This window comes from Ceratina calcarata, unplaced genomic scaffold, assembly GCF_001652005.2.
Source record: "Ceratina calcarata isolate Rehan_Ccalc_2016 unplaced genomic scaffold, ASM165200v1 scaffold92.2, whole genome shotgun sequence".
Taxonomy (NCBI): domain Eukaryota; kingdom Metazoa; phylum Arthropoda; class Insecta; order Hymenoptera; family Apidae; genus Ceratina; species Ceratina calcarata.
The window spans coordinates 314,199-334,484 of NW_017180576.1; the positions used below are offsets into that span (position 1 = coordinate 314,199).

The 20,286-nt window shown below is 45.5% G+C and overlaps 3 protein-coding genes across 11 annotated transcripts; all 3 read left to right on the plus strand.

The window, feature by feature from the left end:
• The first annotated feature begins 65 nt into the window (after positions 1-65).
• LOC108631649 (carbonic anhydrase 2) lies at positions 66-1,657 on the plus strand. 2 transcript variants are annotated; one of them, XM_026819008.1, is made up of 7 exons: positions 66-310; positions 387-425; positions 503-676; positions 733-886; positions 958-1,063; positions 1,135-1,362; positions 1,430-1,657. In XM_026819008.1, the coding sequence occupies exons 1-7, from the start codon at positions 247-249 to the stop codon at positions 1,631-1,633; spliced, it is 969 nt and encodes a 322-aa protein (XP_026674809.1). In that variant the 5' UTR covers positions 66-246; the 3' UTR covers positions 1,634-1,657. The 2 variants fall into 2 exon arrangements, with proteins under 2 accessions (XP_026674809.1, XP_017891224.1); XM_018035735.2 differs by having other exon boundaries at positions 1,486-1,657.
• A 282-nt stretch (positions 1,658-1,939) lies between these two features.
• Positions 1,940-18,507, plus strand: Vps13 (vacuolar protein sorting 13C). 8 transcript variants are annotated; one of them, XM_026818983.1, is made up of 35 exons: positions 2,814-2,942; positions 3,009-3,056; positions 3,261-3,347; positions 3,428-3,625; positions 3,700-3,932; positions 4,000-4,138; positions 4,212-4,458; positions 4,531-9,379; positions 9,451-9,618; positions 9,687-9,848; positions 9,932-10,095; positions 10,158-10,278; positions 10,518-10,694; positions 11,099-11,323; positions 11,408-11,623; positions 12,085-12,126; positions 12,484-12,543; positions 13,155-13,358; positions 13,425-13,562; positions 13,651-13,797; positions 13,873-14,021; positions 14,093-14,204; positions 14,276-14,514; positions 14,595-14,757; positions 14,828-15,044; positions 15,108-15,283; positions 15,364-15,483; positions 15,798-15,919; positions 16,007-16,320; positions 16,385-16,506; positions 16,575-16,744; positions 16,815-16,929; positions 17,005-17,136; positions 17,202-17,369; positions 17,449-18,507. In XM_026818983.1, the coding sequence occupies exons 4-35, from the start codon at positions 3,460-3,462 to the stop codon at positions 17,494-17,496; spliced, it is 9,825 nt and encodes a 3,274-aa protein (XP_026674784.1). In that variant the 5' UTR covers positions 2,814-2,942; positions 3,009-3,056; positions 3,261-3,347; positions 3,428-3,459; the 3' UTR covers positions 17,497-18,507. The 8 variants fall into 8 exon arrangements, with proteins under 8 accessions (XP_017891072.1, XP_017891074.1, XP_017891075.1 ...); XM_018035583.2 differs by lacking the exons at positions 2,814-2,942; positions 3,009-3,056 and adding an exon at positions 1,940-2,585; XM_026818984.1 differs by lacking the exon at positions 3,009-3,056.
• Positions 18,508-18,606: 99 nt separating this feature from the next.
• LOC108631582 (protein lifeguard 3) lies at positions 18,607-20,135 on the plus strand. The gene is made up of 7 exons (XM_018035597.2): positions 18,607-18,908; positions 18,969-19,207; positions 19,283-19,336; positions 19,400-19,490; positions 19,557-19,682; positions 19,742-19,891; positions 19,968-20,135. The coding sequence occupies exons 1-7, from the start codon at positions 18,834-18,836 to the stop codon at positions 20,118-20,120; spliced, it is 888 nt and encodes a 295-aa protein (XP_017891086.1). The 5' UTR covers positions 18,607-18,833; the 3' UTR covers positions 20,121-20,135.
• Positions 20,136-20,286: the final 151 nt, after the last annotated feature.

Genomic DNA, 20,286 nt, shown 5'->3' on the forward strand with positions numbered 1-20,286 from the left:
TCGTTAAAAATTTAGCGGCGTCCGCAGCATGAACAGCTATAGTTCTAATTGAGACAAAACACTGAAAGACGTGTGTGCTCAAGGTATTGACGACAACGATAATGGATCGTGTAATATGTAAATGGAACAGTTGGAGACTGCTGGAAATAGCTCAGTATGTTTCTCAAGTTCATACGCGAAGTAGAGTGAGTCCAGCTATGCGATATTATGCTTTACTGTTAACTGTTACTGTTTTAATTAAAGTGAATGTTTAATGTTCGATTAACGAGAATGGCCCGAGTCATCGAAACTCTAATATTAATCGCAGCAAGTAAGTTTAATTCTATTCGTCCTGGTTTTTCTGGACTCGTCCAGTATTACTAATTAAAAAGAATCGTTTGAATCAGTACCGATCGTTGCCGGACACTTTGGATACAGGAGACGCGGTGTGTAACGCGGTCATTATTAAGTAAATGGTCGCAGCCAGTTCAGCAGTCTTTTTGTACGACATACAATATTTCAGACCAGTACGTATGGCAACGAAATTTTAAATTGTGCGGTGGGAAATTGCAATCTCCAGTGTCTATATCGTCGTCCACGTCCAAGTCGATTCCTGTTCCTCTACCTGCTCTAGAGACGATCGGCTATCACGACTTTCTTCCGACTCCGCTGTATTTGAGAAACGGTGGCCATTCAGGTATCAAAATCGTTCGACTACTTTGGAGACGTGACGAACCGTGTTCAATGTTTCAGTTCTTATAAATATACACGATCATCCAAGAAGAAGGCTGCCTTGTATATTCGGTGGCTCGCTCGATCCGAATCATGAATACGAGATGGATCATTTGCACTTTCACTGGGGTGCGAAGAACGACAGGGGTTCCGAACACGTTTTAAACGGTGTCAGGTATTGGAACAAGATTTGATTTTATCATTTTATATATCGTATCGTATTTTCTTGTTGTTATCGTATCGTAGGTATCCCATGGAAATGCACATAGTTCACAGGAATAAGGTTTATTCGAATTTTTCGAGCGCGTTGGATCATAAAAATGGTCTCGCGGTTTTGGGAATCTTTTTCCAAGTAAGTCGGATCGAAGAAACGTCCGTTATCCGTTTCATAGAATTTATAGTTTATAGTTTATTATTTTATAGTTGCAGGAGGAAGATAACGAACTTTTGAATCCTGTCGTAAAGGCTTTGAAGGATGTGCAATTGCTAAATGAACAAGTAAAACTGAACGCGCCCCTCGCATTGGCTTCGTTGTTGCCTAACGGTCTCGATGTCTTTTATACTTATAAGGGTTCGTTGACTACCCCGCCGTGCAGCGAGGCTGTGACGTGGATCATTTTCCCGAGTCCCACTCCGATATCCTTCTCTCAGGTACCGAGTTAACGATCGAATTAACGTTCACGCAAAATTGGATAATCGAGGGTCTGTTCAATTGCAGCTGCGTAAATTTCGGCTACTTCTAAACGGCGAACACGTTCTGGCGGATAATTATAGAAAACTGCAAAATCTAGGACCCAGGAAAGTGTTTGTACGAAGACCGAATTCATCTTTGTTTGCAGAATTCAACGGAACGATCGTTGACGCCACAAGTCTAGACTGGTTTGGCATCAATTTTAGGATAGACCAAACAAGACAAGCGTAAATAAATGCGATTATACGTTGGAAATCATTGTCGTTTACTCGCTACTTTCTTGCCTTCCAAACCCGTTCACGCCCTTTAAGACACACAAGAGATAAGCGTAGAAAAAGAAAACAGACTTTATAGACCATCTATTTGGGAGAAAAACGAGACCTTATCAATCCTCGTAATCTCGAGTAAGGTTTGCGGCATTTGCGCAGGTTGTGTAAGTACGCGGTCGTCGGTACTCGGTTCAAACCGTCACCGTCCGTGTAAATATCAAGCCTGTATTAGTCATCAAACGAAGCATTGCGAAATATATGTGTAGACTGACTAGAACGTGAAGGTAGAGTCGGTGAAATCTACGAGTGTATATGTATGTACCCTGCCTACTTACGCCTTTGTCGCCTTTACGCCTTACTTACACACGTTTCCAAACCGTTGACGGTCTATCATATATTTTCGCAACATGTTGTCATACGAATTACGAAAAATTTAGGATAAAACTCCGTTATACAGATTCGTAATTCTTTACAAGACTTCGAGTGTGGCGTGACAGTGTCTTATTTTAATAAGAACCGAAATCCGGTTAATGATACTTAGTAAATGGTAAATAAGGATGTTCGACGACGGTAAATGATCGCGGCTCGAGGATCGTGTCGATTACTTTGATCGTTCACGGAAAGAGATTTTACATTTTTTAAAAAGATACCTAAGGCTGGAAGGTTATGCGGTCTATCGATCGTACGTCCATGCACATTTCTGCGCCAACTATTTAACGTAGATCACTTGGCGAACGAACATTTATCGAGCTCGTCTTTGGTTCGGGAAATTGTTTTCTTTATATAAACATCTGTTTCGTTCTGGGAAATAAAAATGGTCTTCGAGTCGATCGTCGCCGAACTCCTGAACAAAGTGTTGGGGGAGTACATTCAAAATTTAGATTCTACGCAACTGAAACTGAGTCTATGGGGAGGTAAGTGTAACACCATGTGTGGCATTCTACGTATATTTACGATTTGCATAAAAACTGTATTCGCACTGAAACTTCTGTTTCGTCGATGAAACGCTTCGAGCCGAGGCATGTTTAATCGACAGCCTATAGGCCCTAGACGAACGATCCTTTCTTCTTTATTGATAATTATGTTGTTGTACGCAAAATAATATTCGAGATTCCGTGCGTAACATCCGTTTCGATTGGCAGTCGTCGTCGTCGTCGTCGTCGTCGTCGTCGGCACTCGGTCGGCAGTCGAAGCCCGGGAAGATGAGAAAACCGATTGAATCGATGATAAGTAGCCGATTGATAACGCGTACATAAATGTAGTAGTCAAACGTAGGTGTATCGTATTATTAGTGCATCTATGTGACATCAGCTGTTATTTATATCACGTTCTTTCAGACCAGTTGTTTATCGCTTATGCAACGGAAACGTGATGATATTACAAACGTACGCACGTGCGCTTATAAACAGAATATCTGTATTATCATGGTTAAATAAAAATTAATAATTGATTTGCGTTAATAATTAATAATTAATTAGTTGATAAACTCGAGCCGCGGCAAAAGGAGATCGTTGCATTGATGGCCTTCCATTTCTCCACTTACGAGCTCGTCGAACGCGAAAATATTTCATGACTACTTTTCGTTCTAGGGGATGTAGTACTGACCGACTTGTTGATAAAAGATTCGGCGTTAGACGTATTAGATTTACCCATCAGATTGGAATATGGAAGATTAGGTTCGTAGATCGTTCGTAACGAATATGGAAACATAAAGTATCGAATTAACATTGTACATTCGTCTGGAAACTGTTCTCAGGGAAGCTTATATTAAAGATACCGTTCAAAGATATGTGGAACGGGCAGATCGATGCCATCATCGAAGAATTATTCATACTGGTGGTACCGACGAGTCAGGTCGCGTACGATGCGGAAAAAGAGGCGAGGATGCAGCTCGAGACGAAGCGCGCCGAGCTCGCGAGGGTCGAAAAGAGGAAACTGTTGGAAGATACCAAATGTAACGAGCCCCCTCACACGATTTCTCTTCGATTTATCATACCGATTCAATTAGTTACGATCAATACGTTTTAGCGCAAGAAAAGTTGGACGATTCGATGATTGAGAAACTGCTTGCGCGTATGATAAAGAATATCCACGTCGAGATCAAACGGATACACGTGAGATACGAGGATCATATTTCGTTCAAAGATCATCCGTTCTCGGTCGGTTTCACATTGAACAAGTTCATCCTGGAAAGTTGCACAGACACCTGGCAGACCGACGGTAATTTGAGAGACATGTATGCCATCCTGCAAATACACAAGGTAGGCAGAGATCTGACCAAAGGAACGAGTGTCCATCGGAATGAAAAAAAACATTCTCTTCTTTCAGCTATGCACATTGGACGGTTTGGCGGTGTATCTGAACACGACCGTTGAACAGTTTAGTACAAATGCACAATCCAAGTATACAGATCTATTTTGTAGCGGAATCGCGACCGTAGATTACAATCCACCCGGTTACGAATATTGTAAGCGGCAAATGTTCGGGATAGTCACGTATCTCCAGGGTAATCGTTGTAATCGTTTCTGACTTCTGTGTAGTATTGGGTCCGATAAACGTAAACGCCAAATTGAAACTGAACCCAAAGCCCGAGACGGATGGGAGCAATTACACGATCCCGAAAGTGTGGCTGGACTTGGAGATGCAGAAATTGAGGATAGGATTAGCGCGGAAGCAGTATCACACTCTCGTTCAATTGGGGGAAGGTTTGGATCAAGCACAGAAGGCTGCGCCGTATCGAAAGTACAGGCCGAACCTGACGTCGTACAGGGGACACTACAAAGAATGGTAGCGTGTTGGAATTTAACGCGTTGAAATAGATCCTTTGAAGTCGGGTGAGATCGCCGTCGTCGGTTTCAGGTGGAAGTTTGCGTACACTAGCGTGCTTGAGGAAACGGTGCGAAGGAATCGTAGAAATTGGGACTGGAATCACATGAAGGAGCATCGGGACATGTGCCGGGCTTACGCCGACGCGTACCAAACAAAGTTGACGAGTAAAAAGGTCGCGCAAGAGATAGAAGAACTCCTGACCGACTGCGAGAGGAAGTTGGACATATTCAATTTGGTCATCATCCGACAAAAGATCGAGATGGAAGTGGAAAAGCTGGCGGAAAGGGAAGCGAGTCTGAGAGCGAAACGCGGCTGGTTCGGATTCCTATGGTCGGGCTCGCAAGCGGAGGAAACGCAAGAGTTGAACTCGGCGGCTGCCATAATGCGGAAATTCGAGCAGGCGATGACGCCGCAGGAGAAGGAAAAGTTGTACAGAGCGATCGACTACCAAGAGAACAGTGCCCCGGCCCATTACCCCGAGACGTACGAGATGATCGACACCCGATTCCTGTTGCGTGAGCTTCAGCTGATAGTCTTAGACACGGACAAGGAGGACCCGCGCGTTTTAGATCTTCAGCTCCACGGCGTTCAAGCTTGCTTCAAGTCGAGACCGTCCGCCAACGCGGTCTTGGTCACCGCCTCGATCAACGAGATGAAATTGTTGGGGACGAAGCAAGCCGAACACGTTCCCTCCATGTTCAATTCGCATGAGCACCACGCGGACACGGACGTTTTATTATCCGTCTCGTACGAGAAGAATCCTCTCGACAAGTTATGCGGCGATCGTGTCATAGTCAAGTCCAAGTCCGTGGACATTGTTTACGACGCGCAAACCGTGATAGAATTAGTGAACTTGTTCAAAGTGAAAAACTCGTCGACTTTGACGACCATCCAAGCGGCTGCCGCGGAACAGCTGGAGGGTCTGAAGGAAATGTCGGCTCTCGGTCTGGAGCATGCCATTCAGAAGCACTCGGTGCTGGATATACAAGTGAACATGCAAGCCTCCCAGTTGATCGTACCGCACGACGGCTTTTACAACGGGACGAAATCGTTGTTGGTCGTCAATCTTGGAAGCTTACGAATGCACTCGTTGGAGAAATCAAAGGAGGACGGGAAGGCGCAGGTAACCGTTAAACAGCTGATCAGTATGGGTAAGAGCGAAGAGGACGTGTTGATGCATCTCAGGGAGTATAGTTACGACAAGTTCGTTCTGAAGATTGTCGATTTCCAAGTGTTGGTATCGCTACCGGGCGAAGAGTGGCGACGAACGATCTCGTCCGGTACGACGACAGACATGTCTCTGTTACACCCGACGACGCTCGAGATCCAATTTCACAAATGCTTGATAACGGACGATCCTCTGTTGCCGAAACTCAGGCTCATCGGACAGCTACCGTCGGTCGTCATCGATATAACGGATGCCCGTTTGCTGCAAGCTCTGTCCATCGCCCAGAGCATTCCCCTACCGAAAGAAGAGGAGCCGACGGACGCGAAATTGTCGCTCAGCAAGTCCGTCTCGCAGTTGTCCTTACTTAGAGACATTACCACGACCATCTCCGAGAAGAAGAAGGAGGAGGAGGACGAGGAAGGCACCGGCGGCGCAACAGTGATCAAACAAACGACCGACATGGAGATGAAATTCGAGATGAAAGAGTTCGCAGTGATAGTCTCGTCTCAGAAGGACGCCACGATCGTTCCATTCATGAGGCTGGAAGTAGTGCAGGTGGAAGCAGAGATGTTGCAACGGACCTTCGATCAAGAGATACTGTTGCGACTAGGGGGCGTTCAAGTGAAGCAGTATCACGAACAAAGGGAGATATTCATGGTGAACACTCCGATGTTGTACGGGAAGGCCGAGTATCTGATAACCGTGCAGTACGTGAACGTGAACAAGCAATCTCCCGAGTTGAAGACCAAACACGGATCGGTTCTCCAACTGTTGAGACTGGAGTTCACCACGTTGGACGTTCTACTGCATCAGGAGGCTCTCATAAGTCTGCTTCGGTTCGTGTCTTACGTGCAGGATCAGACGAACGTTATAATGAGCGCCAAAGCGGAGAAGGATGAGGTCAAACTGCGCGGACGTCCCACCCATTTGTCTCACTTGGCGTCGATCCAAGAGGAGACCTCGACGTTTTTGAGGGAGCAGATTCACAAGCAAAAGCTTCGATCGACGACGAGGAGTCGGCGGCGGAGGGCGGTGATGGAATACGTCGATCTAAAGGTACAGGCAAAAGTTGGAACCATTTGTATGAAGATGGCCAGCGACTGCAGGGAGATCACTGAATTCAACATCGACGGGATCACTGCCGGTTATGTAATGAAAGCTTCCTATTCTCAAGCGAACGTCAATCTGTCCTCCGTCAGCGTGAAGGATCTGAACGCTGCGTCAGCTTACAGAGACATCGTGTCTGTGACGGAGGACACGGAGTCTCTGCAGATCCAAGCGATAATATACAACACCGAGTTGACGGACATGGAGAAGAATAACATGTCGATCACCGTCATTATGGGCTGTTATCGCGTCGTCTTTCTGAACGCGTTCGTCGGCAGTATAATGAGCTTCTTGAACAACTTTCAAGCGGCCCAGCAGGCCATTAAGGACGCGTCGGCGGCAGCGGCTGAGGCCGCGAAAACGAACATCAAAGACGTGAAAGAGAGCGCGACCCGAATCGGGATCGCAGTGAAGATCAAAGCCCCCGTCGTCTACGTCCCTATGCATTCGAGGAGCGAGCAATGTCTCACGCTGGACATGGGCAATCTCACCGTGTGCAACGTGTTCAAGAAGCTGGAGATCACGAACGAAGCCGGGGATTCGCCGGTCGTGGACGAGATGAGGATCGAGTTGCAAAACTTGAAGTTGTCACGGGTCAAATTGAACATGGAGACGTTCACCATTGACAACGAGATACTTCTGTTGGAACCGGTCAGTTTCACGTTGCTGATGAAGCGTAATCTGTCCACCGCTTGGTTCACCTCGATACCGGACATCGACATGTCCGGCAGATTGAACAAGATCAACATACTGATAAGCAAGGAAGACTACGCGACCACGATGCAAGTGTTGGCGGAGAACCTGGGCGAGACGTTCGACGACGAGAAGCGGCTGATGACGAGCGTGAACCAGGCGGAGAAGAGACTCGAGGTGGAAGTGTTGCGGCACCGCGAGACGGACAAATACGAGAGAGCCACGGTGGCCGGGACAGAAGACGTGGAACATCAAGAGCGAGTCCATGTCCACACGTCCGTCAAGTTCGAGTTCGTCATGGACAGTCTCGTCATCAACTTGTACACGGGAGGCTCGACGTCGTTGCAGTCGCAGGGTTCTCTGCTTCATCTGCCGGAGAATGGTTTGGCCAAATTCTGTTTGACTCATTTCGCGTTAAAGGGCCGGATATTCGCCGACGGACTACTGGTCACCTCGATCCTCCTCATGAACTGTACCTTGGACGACACCCGCCAAAGTAGGCAGGGCTCGCTGATAAGAATCATGGAGAGGACCACGGCGGTGCCGTCGATGGACGACATGGAGAAGGAATCGTCGAGAACCGCGCGCAGCATGCTGGACGTGACCGTCAGACAGAGTCCGAACGACACGTTCGCCGACGTCCGAGTGTTCTCCTTCAGTATAATCGTGTCTCTCGATTATCTGATGAAGATCAAGGACTTTTTCGCAGTCGAGGCTCCGGCAGCGGCCAAACCGCCGTCTCCGCCGAAGAGCGAGACAGCGGTCAAAAGGAGACAGATTACCGGCGGCGCGTCGCCGACCAAGAGGATGTTCACCGTCAACGTACTCGTCGAGAAGCCAGATTTCATTTTATTGGAAGATATGGACAATATCAATTCGAACTGTATCATATTGAACACAGAGTTGTCGTTGAAAGCACGTATGATGGACGAGCATCAAGTGATAACTGGCTCTATAAAGGATCTGTCCGTTTTAGCTGGTGTATACAATCCGGCAAAGAGGAGCGACTGGATATATCAGGTACTGAGACCGTGCAGCATCAGCGTGGCGGGATCCACACCGGAGGGCAAGGGCCTTCACGTCGATGTCTGTTGCACGGACATTCATCTGTCGGTATCCCCGAGCGTGATAGAGATACTGAGCAAAGTCGTTCGCACCGCCACGATGAAGGAACCGACGAACGAGGAGGTGGTCGTCGCCGAACAAAATTACGAAGGATTATGGATAGTGACGCCTTTCGAAGAGAACGAATATTGGTTTTTAAAGACGGAGGTAGGGGTGGAGGCTGTCGAAGGTTTCGTCTACCAAGACGACGACGTGGAGGTCGCGGCCTATAAACCGGAGCTGGCGATAATCTCGGCGCCGACGATTTTGTTCACGCTCGAAGCGGGTGTCGGCAACAAAACGTTGCCGATGCTCCTGCTTCACGTCGGGTTCCAGAGCAACATAAACGACTGGAGCACCAAGACCATGAGCATAGAATACACAATGTCTATGATCATGGCTTATTACAACAGTCGCCTGGCTTTGTGGGAACCGTTGATCGAACCGATAGAAGGAACCAAGAATGGGAAACGGGTCTCAACGCCTTGGGAATTGAAGCTTAAGCTGCAGTTCAACGACGTGTCCGCGGACTCCAGAGGTGCGTTGAGCGCCGTCAGTCCTACGTCTGACAGTGAAATAGAAGAGTTTCATCAAACGCCCAAGATGTCCATCGACATAGTGTCGACCGAGAATTTGGAGATAACCGTGACCAAAACTTGTATCGACGTGCTGAAACAACTCGGAGCCGCGTTCTCGTCGGCCATCGAAGCTGGCGATAAAGGGACGAAGAAGGTTGCAGCGCCTTACGTACTTAGGAACGAAACGGGTGCGGCGATGGTCCTGGACTTGGAGCGCAGCAACTTCAAGGTTCGCGAGACACGTATCATGAAAAAACGTACACGCGCGCGCGGTATCGAAAATGAAAGATGTTGTCGTAGGTGTTCGGGTCGAAGCTTGCCAGCAGCGATGCGTACATGGAAGTGATTTTGGAGTCTGGCGCGTCGGTTGAGCTGGCCCCGAAGACGAAGCGAACCGAGATACCGTTGCTCGATCAATTGAAGATCGAAACGATCGGAGAACGGGACGACGATAAATTTATCATCACGGTAAAGAGTTGAAATGAAAAGCCGCGCGATCGACGCGAGGCGACTAACGCGTACTGTGGTCTTTCAAGTTTAAGGAGATCAGTGGAACCCTGGCGATACCTGTTTTAAGAGCCGACAAGAGGTTCTTCTCGTTGAGATATCGGAAGGAAGGCTCCGAGGAATGGGGTATCGTTTCAGACGTCGTCGTGGACGAGGGAAGCACGATCGTTACTCTGAGAAGTATCCTACAAGTACGTAGTCGCCGCACCAATTAATAATTAACACCGGCGAGTTCGTCGTGGCGAGCTCACGGTTCTGTTTCGTTCCACGACAGGTGCACAATCATTTCAGTCGACCGATATCCGTTTATTACATGACTAAACGCGGGAACGAGGTCGAGTGCGTGGGCACCGTAGCTCCTGAGAGCAAATTAAACCTGCCGTTAGATACCGTGTACACACCTACCAACATGTATTGGCTGTTCTTCAGCGTAGACGGGTGTGTATATCTTTCGTGGTACATTACTCTTTTTCACATGTTCATTCTGTTCATTTTTATAGATACATGGTGTCCGAGGAACCGTTCGTTTGGAAAGATTTGCAAAAGACCGTTAGCATGTCGAAACTGTTGAAGTGCGACAGCCGCACGAGGCACGACGCGATAGAACCATTTTATATGAAGGTAACGATCACGATCACACCTATTGTTTGTGAACACATCACACGTCACAGTGACTCTTGCTCGAATCGCGCACCACACACGTACAATATTACATTACACATATTGTCGACGGTGTTTTACAATGATGTAGAGAGCAAGGAAAGTTATTTTTTCCATCAAACACGTATATCGACAAAAAAAAAAAAAAAATGAAAGGAATCACAGTACATGCTCTTATAAGCACTAGTTCTTATTTTTAGATGTTTTTCGTGGTGATTATGGTTGGTAGTATTTTATATAATAACGACACTATTGGCTTATTGTTGAATGCTATTAACTGGCGATCCGTGTTCGGTCGTTTCGTTGATTGCGACAAGCGTCTCTGCTTGAAAAATTTACCCTCTGAGCACAAAAGATATCTGGAAGCACCTGTTCAGGTACTACCCCATAAATTACAGGTTTTCCTAAACTATAGTCTTGAGTCCCAGTCGCTATTACCTAGTACACATGTATACGTTGATGAGTAAAAGTCGATGTCAGATACGTTTAATACTGCTGCGTTAGATAGTCTTTATACTCTTGACGCGTGTGTAACAACTCGTATATGTTTCGTTACTGGCATGATTTTAATCGCATTATTTTTAATCATTCACACGCAAATCGAACAGACAGTTCTTCGTGAAACTGCGTTCGTTGCACGTTTTCCAAGGTATTTACTGTTATGCTTATGGACGGAGTTGTTCGTTAGATGGTAGTGATAAAGCGTGATAGAGGCGATGTTGAAACGTAAAAAGAAAAAAGAAAGACGTGGTAATATACGCCAACTGTATATCGTTTGTAGGTCGTCGGCGAGATAGAACAGGTCTATTACGAAAATACCAACCGACACACAATGGCCAGTACCATTTACAATGTTCACCTGTACCCGTCTCTGTATCTGAAAAATTTCTTGCCGATTGACATTATCGTATGCCTGCCTGGTTCCGTGCAAGAGAAGCTCTTGGAAGCCGGCATGTCTTATCAGATTCCTACGATCGATCCCGGTAAATCTTACGTAATCATAAAGGTAAGCATAAGACTTTTATACCTCGTTTGCCAAGATCCTGTATTATAGATGGAAGCTATTCCGTGTATATTTAACGCGTTACAGCTACCGAATTATTTAGAGAAGGATTGGTCGTGTCGAGGCGAGATACTGGCGAATCCGCCGGAATTTTCCGTATGGTCTTTCGAGTCTTTCGACAGCGCGCAAAAGGTGGTGATGGACTTAGGAATGCACACCTCGCATCAGCACGGTTCTCTCATCATGGCTCTGTACTGCCCGTTCTGGATGTTGAACAAGACAGGCATGATGTTGTCCTACAGGGTAAATATCGCACCCCCAACCACTCCCCGAGTAGCACACCAGTTGAACGTTTACCAATTTAATTTTATTATTTTTCCTTTCGCTTCACGTGAATTTCGCCATCTAATTTTGACACGTGTAATTAGAAAAAGATCTCGATAAATTCAACCATGTATCATCTGTTTAATTTTAATTTTTTTTTCGTTTTTCTTTTTATTAAGCGACGGACCGTAGAAATTGTGTTCATGATTTTTCACGAGAAATCAGGTGGTAAAAGTACGAACCAACGTTTATATACTGAGCGATAGTATGAATTACTATAGTCGATCGGGCATGCAATTAATCTCTATGCAATGCTTGAGTCATGATACTTTTGTGAGACCTGCAAGTGCTATGCTACGTTATGCATGCCGGAAGTAGTGTGACAATACGTACATGTTTGCCGAACGATCGTGTATCTTATCCAACACGTTATTTTACAGAAATCAAGTAAAGGTGGCAAAGAACGCACAAGCCCGATCAAGGTAGTGATATCACATATTGTTCACGCTTTGGACGCAGTATCGTTAGTTAAATGATCGACATGCACATAGTCATAACGGTGGCTGTATCTCTCGATGTGCAACGTTTTATCGCTCTAGAGTTCGATCAAAGTTCATTTTGAAAAGCATTCCCTATCCGAGTTCATATCATTACGATTCGCAATGCCTCGCCGAACGTGGAACCAGCTTTTCAAAGTAAACTTCTTTTTATTCGGCCCGATGTCAGTGACGGATAAACATTTTCACGCGTAACAATCGAGTCGCGTGGGAAGAGAATTGCATACCGAACCGTCGAACGATCTAACAAGACTATACATAGAATTTGACATGACGTTTCAGAATTTGGTTTGCGTGCCCCGTCAACGCGCAGAATGCAAGAGGAAGAATGCACGTAGCTCGGTGATATATTGAATTTCACTTTATATTGGTGATGGTTAATACACATATTGCAAAAGACTGCCGTACAACTAACTTGTCGATGTCTTGTTAATTCTCGTTCGTATCGCGATGTCCAGTGGCTTCTCACGTTCTGACTGATCAGAAGAAGATTCCTTGATCATCGTTCAGTTCTCTTTGTTAGCTTACCGCTGTGTTACCATACACTAACGTTGCAACATTAAAAGAATCCAGAATAAATCCAGAATGTGTAAATTGCTTGTACACTTGTACATATATTACTAAGGGCATGTATAAGGCACAATTACTAAATAGCACTCGTAGAATTAGTCCCATGTGTAATGTTTTACTCATAATTTTACCGACACTTTGTACTTGTACAGAAACTTTCACGGACATGAGACAAAAATGTACAAGCCTTGTTTACTGAGATACGTGTTAAGCGACAGGTTGTACGGTTACAAGCTTGGCGAATACGGTGTCGGCGAACGTTCACGTGAATACGTCAACGCAAAGTTGTGTTTGCCAAAGATGCAAACTGTCGACTGGAACGTTCTTGCGTGCAATGGAATTGTCGAATCGAATTTAATCGTGCCGTGTGTGAATATTTTCAGAGCGGGGAAGACTATTTAAACGTGTTGTATCACCCGGAGAACTTCAAGGGACCAATATTGTTCTCGTTCCGCTCGAAAGTGTTCTTCGGCAAGAAGAAGGCGATGATCAGAGTGGAGGACGGCGAGTGGTCCGATAAATTCCCGATAGACGTTGCAGGGAGCGAAGGGGTGGTGGATTGTAGATACAATGGCCTAACGTTCCAGGTTGGTACTCTTTCAACAGCCAGTTTCGTCTCTGTACGCAATTTAACTATCCTCTACGCATTACAGATCGGAGTTCACAATCAGCTGACTTATAATTCATTGACGAAGCAGATCACGTTTACCCCGTACTATGTACTGATAAATAATTCGCGTTATCTGATCGAATGTCAGGAGGGAGACAGACCGGCCGACACTATGACCAAAGTACCATTCAATTGTATTTTATCGTTAATCTCGATCAAAGGGTTCGGCCAGCCCAGTTTATTCGTTTATTCGTTTATTCGTTCGGTAGGTACCCCCTGGCGAATGCACGGCTCTCTGGCCACATTCCGAGCACGAACAGAAGACTTTGAGAGCAAGGATCGCGGGCGATCCCGAGAAAACCGCGCCGTTCGTTTACACGGATAGCCACACTACTTTACTCAAATTAAACAACAAGGTCCGTTGACTCAGTCTCCTCTGTCCGATACGTACTATTCGTGTCTCTATCCTTTATCGTTGTTGCTGTCGACAGTACGGAGGGATCAACGTAGACGTACAAATAAGCGAAGGAGGAGTGTACATTTCCCTGTCGTTGTACAGCGACGGAAATGCTCCTGCCCTGATCATCAATCACACTCCGCACACTATCAACTTCTGGGAGAAGGGTTCGTTGAACGTCAGGTAGGATCGTTTGAACGAAAAAACTTCGGATCGATAATTCGGTGTTTATCATCGAACAAATCGTTTCGCAGATCTGTACAGTCGTACAATAGAATGTTTTACACTTGGGAGAACCCTGCGGGTCCGCGAAAGGTGGTCTGGGAAACTAGTCATAAGAAGGAGATCGAAGACACGCTGAGAAAAGTACGCTGTTAACGACGCTATGTTCTTTTGCGCAAGTTACCGATTACACGCGACTGTCTAATTTTTATTAGGACACTCTGGGAAGTTTTCTATTGCCAGACGTGGAGGACGAGGTGTTTTACGTGTCCTTCTTGGACGGTACCCAGCGAGTATTCTTGTTCACGTCAAGCATGAAAGTCGCGGAGGATTGTCAACTGGCCGGTGACTTCGAGGCCATAGATCAGGACGTGACGATAACGATTCACGGTGTCGGCCTCTCGCTCGTCAACAATTACACGAAATCCGAATTACTGTATCTGTGCATAGCCAGGTAGGTGGGTAACAGCCACGCGACTGGGAAGCTCGTTCGTTCGACTTTCAACAATTTTACTATTTGCGGGGATTTGTCAGTTCGGGGATCATATGGGAGTCGCGCAAGTCTTGCACTCATCGTTGGCGAGGTCTCAGTACGAAAGATGTCGAACTCATAGAGGAAGGCTATCAGAAGTACATGAGAGAATCACAGATAGGGAAAGATCCGGACGCAAAGGTCATGCTTGAACCGAGATTAGAGGTAAAACGAATCAAATAAATCGTACGTTGTTTTTACGTGTTCTCTATCATCGAACGAATCGTGATCACAGGTGGATTATATTAACATGGAAATGTTGAGGCCACATCATCGGTATCTGAGGCGTACTTTTCAAACTGGTCTATGGCTGCAATATCGCACTTCCGCGCATCAGGTTCAGCTGCACGCGAAGATCAACCGATTGCAGATCGATAATCAACTCGCAGACTGCGTCTTTCCCGTTATATTGGCCCCGGTACCACCACCGAGAAGCGTTACATCGGGTACCGGTAAGTACTCGACGCGTGATCGTATTCGACGATCGATTCACGTCGCTGCTGTATTTTCGACAGTTACGAAACCGTTCGCCGAACTCAGTATGGTCAAACGATTATTGGCGCACAGTAACGTGCAACAGTTCCGGTACTTCAAGGTGCTCATACAGGAGTTCCACGTAAAAGTGGACATAATTTCCATCAACGCGATCATGGGGTTGTTCGAGACGAACGAAATGAACGATGCCGAGGAAGTGAGTTTCCATCGATCCACCGATCGAAGTTTTGCGAGTGCGAACGAGCACCGAAATAATCGCTTCTTCGAATGTCGCAGAGCAAGTTGTTTAAATTGGACATGAGACTGGTCGACGAGCCGTTAATGTACCACGTTAAACTGATCACTACGGCCGAGCAGAAGAACTTCTTCGACCTGTTGCATTTCTCACCTTTGAAGGTTCGTGTTTGCGTCTTCTATCGCAAGGAGAGATCATTAAAGGGTGGTAACGGAAGCCATGGGTGGAACTTAGCAATATAGTCGATCGATCAGTCTTAACGTATTCGAGAAAATGTTTGAAACGATAGTCGTAGGTACCGCCAAAAGTTGTTTGTTGCGGTTGCAAACGAAATTGTTTATTGCAACAACTTTTTCCTTATCCCAGCGAAAAGTTTTTTATACTGCCACTCTTCAAACAGTATCTCGACGTATAGGCGTAAAAAAAAAGTCAGTCGGTGAAACGCGTTCGCCACTGACATCAGATTTCATTCCAGATTCATATAAGTTTCTCCATGACCGGAAGCAGCAGCGGGCCTTCCGCGGTGCCCCAGGTGTTAAACGTGTTGTTACAAGGGATAGGCGTCACGTTGACCGATATCAACGACATCGTCTTCAAGTGATCGCCGTTCTAGTAAATTACTGTACCGGCTATGTGAAATGATACTTATGAACAATAATGTGTTCCGCGTGAATGTTTGCGCAGATTGGCATATTTCGAAAGGGAGTACACCTTCATGACCAACAAGCAACTGATTTCCGAAGCAACGATGCATTACGTGGGACAAGCTATAAAACAAGCGTACGTACTCGTTCTGGGCCTCGATGTCATAGGCAATCCTTACGGACTCGTCGTGGGTACCATGAAAGGCATCGAAGATCTGTTCTACGAACCTTTCCAAGGCGCCATCCAAGGCCCTGGAGAGTTCGCGGAGGGTCTGTTTCTCGGCATGAGAAGCATGCTGGGTCACACCGTGGGAGGTATGGCTGGAGCAGTCTCGAAGATAACTGGCGCTATGGGTAAGCCTGACATTTAACGTATGTTGTATTCGTTCGTCGTGTATTTATAGCAATGTGATTTTAGGCAAAGGTCTGGCCGCTCTGACCTTCGACAAGGATTATCAAAGGAAGAGGCAGGAACAGCTTAACAAGCAACCAGCCAATCTGCAAGAGGGTCTGGCTCGCAGCGGAAAGGGCTTGATAATGGTGAATCATCTTATCATTTTTTGAACGATAACACGTTTCTCAATTATGTGTGTGTGTGAACGATTCAGGGCGTGGTGGACGGTGTGACCGGCGTCGTGATGAAACCGATATCGGGAGCCAAAGAGGAGGGTGTGGAAGGTTTCTTTAAAGGATTCGGGAAGGGCATGGTCGGCCTCGTTACCAGGCCGACTGCTGGAGTCATAGATTTCGCCAGCGGTTCGTTCGGTGCTGTGAAACGGTACGGAGATAATCTACAGGCGATTCGCGCTCTGGATTTTAGGACGATACAAATTTGAATTGCTGTTCAGGGCGACCGAGCTGCACGATGAAGTGAAGAAAGTGAGACCGGCCAGATTTTTACAGCCGGACAATTTAGTCAGGCCCTACATTCGAGACGAAGCCGAAGGGCACAAGATATTATGTGTACGTGTTCAACGTGTTTGTCGATCACCATTTTTTGGCCGAATACTCTTCTCTTAATTTAACGTTCGCTCGTAGGAATTGGAAAAAGGAAAATATGCGAACACCGACATCTATTTCTATCATTTGTACATTAACAAGGACGTGCTACTGCTAACTGATAAAAGGCTAGCGTACGTGGAGCATAGCGACTTGTTCGGTGGCTGGAGGGTAGGCATCTTTCGGCACGTCGACCGTCGAACTTGTTCTTTTAACTTCTCCTTTTAATCGTACAGATCGATTGGACTTACACGTGGCAGGAAATGGCCGAGTTACCGAAGATAGTCGACCGAGGAGTGCAGATATTCGTTAAAGACGGTAGTAGGAGAAAGAAGTTGGGAAATTTCTTTGGCAGCGCAGATCAATCGAAAATAATTTTGATACCTGATTATAATCTGAGACAGGTAAGCCGGATGAATTGTAATTAATATCTTCTCACTTTTACATATACTTATTTCAATGCTCGATGATTTCACTTCGCAGTTTTTACGCAATAAGATGCAAGAACAAATCAATCAATTCGGATTGTAACGGAAAGAGCACTCGGCACGAGTGGATTACCGACTGTTCGCGTACCAGGGACGAACAATTCTTTTTCAATTTCAAACTCGAACTTCATTAATTTTATACACACGTACAATGCGTTGTACAAGAGTTTTCTAGCAGCAATGCCGTTCACAAGACTGATACTCAATCAGACTATCGACCGAAGGCAGAGAACGATCAGTATAACATAATTTTATATTTACGCATCGCGACATGATCTTCGTTTCAATGTTCGTTTATTATGCTCTATGCGCGAAGCACCTTCTTTTTTTATATACAATCACTTACCTTGTAGATCACTTTCCGATTCCGACGTTTTTTACGATACCAGTGTGAAATCATGAATAGCTTCTCCGACGTTTTTACCTAATTAATAACGATCGTTGTTGATACGCTATACGAGTCTCCTCCGTTATCCCATAAACCGCTGCCTGCCCGTGCGCTCCACTTGAAATTCCGTTCGATCGGAAACGATCGTACGACAATATCACGTTTTCTTGTACAGTTCACCGGTAAGCTAACGCAAACGGAAACTCAAACGCACATCCTACGTTCAACGATTACTTCCGCATCTATCCGTGTGATCGTGTTGTTACTCCGTATGCATGCGTACAGATTGTTTTTAACAGTTAAAGAAACGAGAATAGTTTTTAAAGGGGAGAAGTACTTGCACAATTTTTTTTCGTAATACCGTTTTCGTAATTTCGTTTACCGATTAGAGGAGATCGATCTCGAGAGTACTCTGTACGTCCGCGGATGAGTGGTACGTTTGTTACGACTGTTCATAGTCGAGATCGACGAAAGGTGAAACAGACCCAAAGACGTTACGCTATAATTTGTAAGATGTTATCTGTATAATTGTAGTTACCTTTATGAACGAACACTATTGTTAAATGTTATAGAGGAGAGATATACGTATACACTGTTTATACATTACGCATCCAAACGAACTGTATCATTATAAGAGAATTAAAAGTAACTTTTTCCGCTTCTCTATACCGCGTCTCTTTCTTTAATGTCTCGCTTATGTGCATGCCGTACGCAGTGCGTGTATCTTGCAAATTCATTTCGTTCGCATTAAAAAAAAAAAAGAGTACATTCAATTGTTTATCCGTGTTTATCCGCGAAAAGTGTTATACGTATCATGTGTCCGGATCGGTGTTTTATGTTTTAATCAAATTACGAGATTGACAAGAAATTCATCGTAAGTACGAAGAGAAGTTGTAGAAGAGAGAATTCCGTGTAAAATACAACGATGCGTTTCAGGTGCGGCGTATGACTCGGTTTAAACGTTCTTTAGGAAATCGTCGATCGATCGCCCGATGACAGAGTCTCAAAGGTTCATACCGGGCCCTCCGCAATTGCCGCCTCTATACAAGGGGCAAAAGATTAAGCAGGTAAGTACCCCATTGAAATGGTGAATCGGTCGGCCTCGATTCGCATGTCTCTCGTTACAGGGACCGTACACTGTCACGGTCACGGATGACATGGTAACGCAGAGAGAACGGGAGAACGAACAGTTATACAGGGCTTGGCTCGAGCAACAACGAAGAAGACAAATGGAGGGTGACGACGAAGAGTACGTCGGGGATTTCAAGGAAGACACAGTTAGAAGAAGTTTCATTCGGAAAGTTTTCTGCCTACTAACGGTTCAATTACTGATCACGTCCGGCATCATTGCGTTCTTTATGTTCGTGTAAGCACGAAATAATAACAATATCTCTCTCTCTCTCACAACGGATGATCCCTTGTTCGATTGACTCTATTGCAGGGATGACGCGAGGAAATTTTTGATAATCCACTGGTACATGTGGATCATAGCCATGTACGTAGACCCCCGTTGTTGAATCTCGGTACAAGAGATCTAAATCGTTGATTATTTTGTCAGGATATGCTTCATGTGCTCCTTTTGCGCCATATCGTTTTCCGAGAGCGCGCGACGCACGCCACCTTTCAATTATATATGGCTGACTAAATTGGTAATTTAACTTGGTGAATTAGTGGGACCGCTACAAAGATTCACACAATGAAATATCATTTTCCAGACGCTTTCGATGTCGTACTTGGCCGCTTTCGCGTCCGTCTTTTACGAGATCGAAATCATTCTGTTGGCGTTAGGCATGACGACAATAGTCACCTTGGGCATAGCTTTTATCGCGACGATCACCAAGGTACTTCCAGCCGTGTATATTTAAAGAACGGACAACGAATAAACGGTGCGATCTTCCAGTTTGATTTAACAATGAGAACGGGACTGATGACGGTCGCCGGGCTGGCTGCTGTAGTCTCTCTCATTGTCTTAACGATAGTCCTCTACTTTACGTACATAACTGCGATACACGTGGTGATCTCGGTTATAGGAATGATCATATTGTCAATGGTTAATATAGAGTTTTTTTCGAGAAATGATTTGCCTAGTTGGGCCACAAGCTGCTCTACGTTTTTTTTTTTTTTAGTACTTGTTCTTCGACGTGCAAACGATCATGGGCGGAAGGAGGATAGAGATAGATCCGGATGAAGTGGTATTTGCAACGGTTCAACTTTACGTTGACATCGTGCTGCTGTACCAATACATTTTAATGTTCATGGGTCTGGTTCATCGATCATAACGACGGGCGTGAAATCTTTCGGACCGAAATCGTAATCGAATAAAATAGAAATCGTTCTTAGTAGAAACGTCATTTTAATAAATAAACGTATACTGCTGTACGAACTCGAGAGAGAGAAAGAACGAGCATCACATTTTTTACATCCCCTCGACATTCATACGCCAAG

Bases quoted from the DNA above. Each gene is read 5' to 3' on its own strand.
- Vps13 (XM_018035583.2), top strand. From the start codon at position 2,486: ATGGTCTTCGAGTCGATCGTCGCCGAACTCCTGAACAAAGTGTTGGGG. The intron at 9,380-9,450 runs GTTCGCGAGACA...ATGTTGTCGTAG, and splicing joins TGGAGCGCAGCAACTTCAAG to GTGTTCGGGTCGAAGCTTGC. The intron at 16,507-16,574 runs GTGAATCATCTT...TGAACGATTCAG, and splicing joins GCGGAAAGGGCTTGATAATG to GGCGTGGTGGACGGTGTGAC.
- LOC108631649 (XM_026819008.1), top strand. From the start codon at position 247: ATGTTTAATGTTCGATTAACGAGAATGGCCCGAGTCATCGAAACTCTA. The intron at 311-386 runs GTAAGTTTAATT...CGTTTGAATCAG, and splicing joins TCTAATATTAATCGCAGCAA to TACCGATCGTTGCCGGACAC. The intron at 1,064-1,134 runs GTAAGTCGGATC...ATTATTTTATAG, and splicing joins TTTTGGGAATCTTTTTCCAA to TTGCAGGAGGAAGATAACGA.
- LOC108631582 (XM_018035597.2), top strand. From the start codon at position 18,834: ATGACAGAGTCTCAAAGGTTCATACCGGGCCCTCCGCAATTGCCGCCT. The intron at 18,909-18,968 runs GTAAGTACCCCA...CTCTCGTTACAG, and splicing joins AGGGGCAAAAGATTAAGCAG to GGACCGTACACTGTCACGGT. The intron at 19,491-19,556 runs GTAATTTAACTT...ATCATTTTCCAG, and splicing joins ATATATGGCTGACTAAATTG to ACGCTTTCGATGTCGTACTT.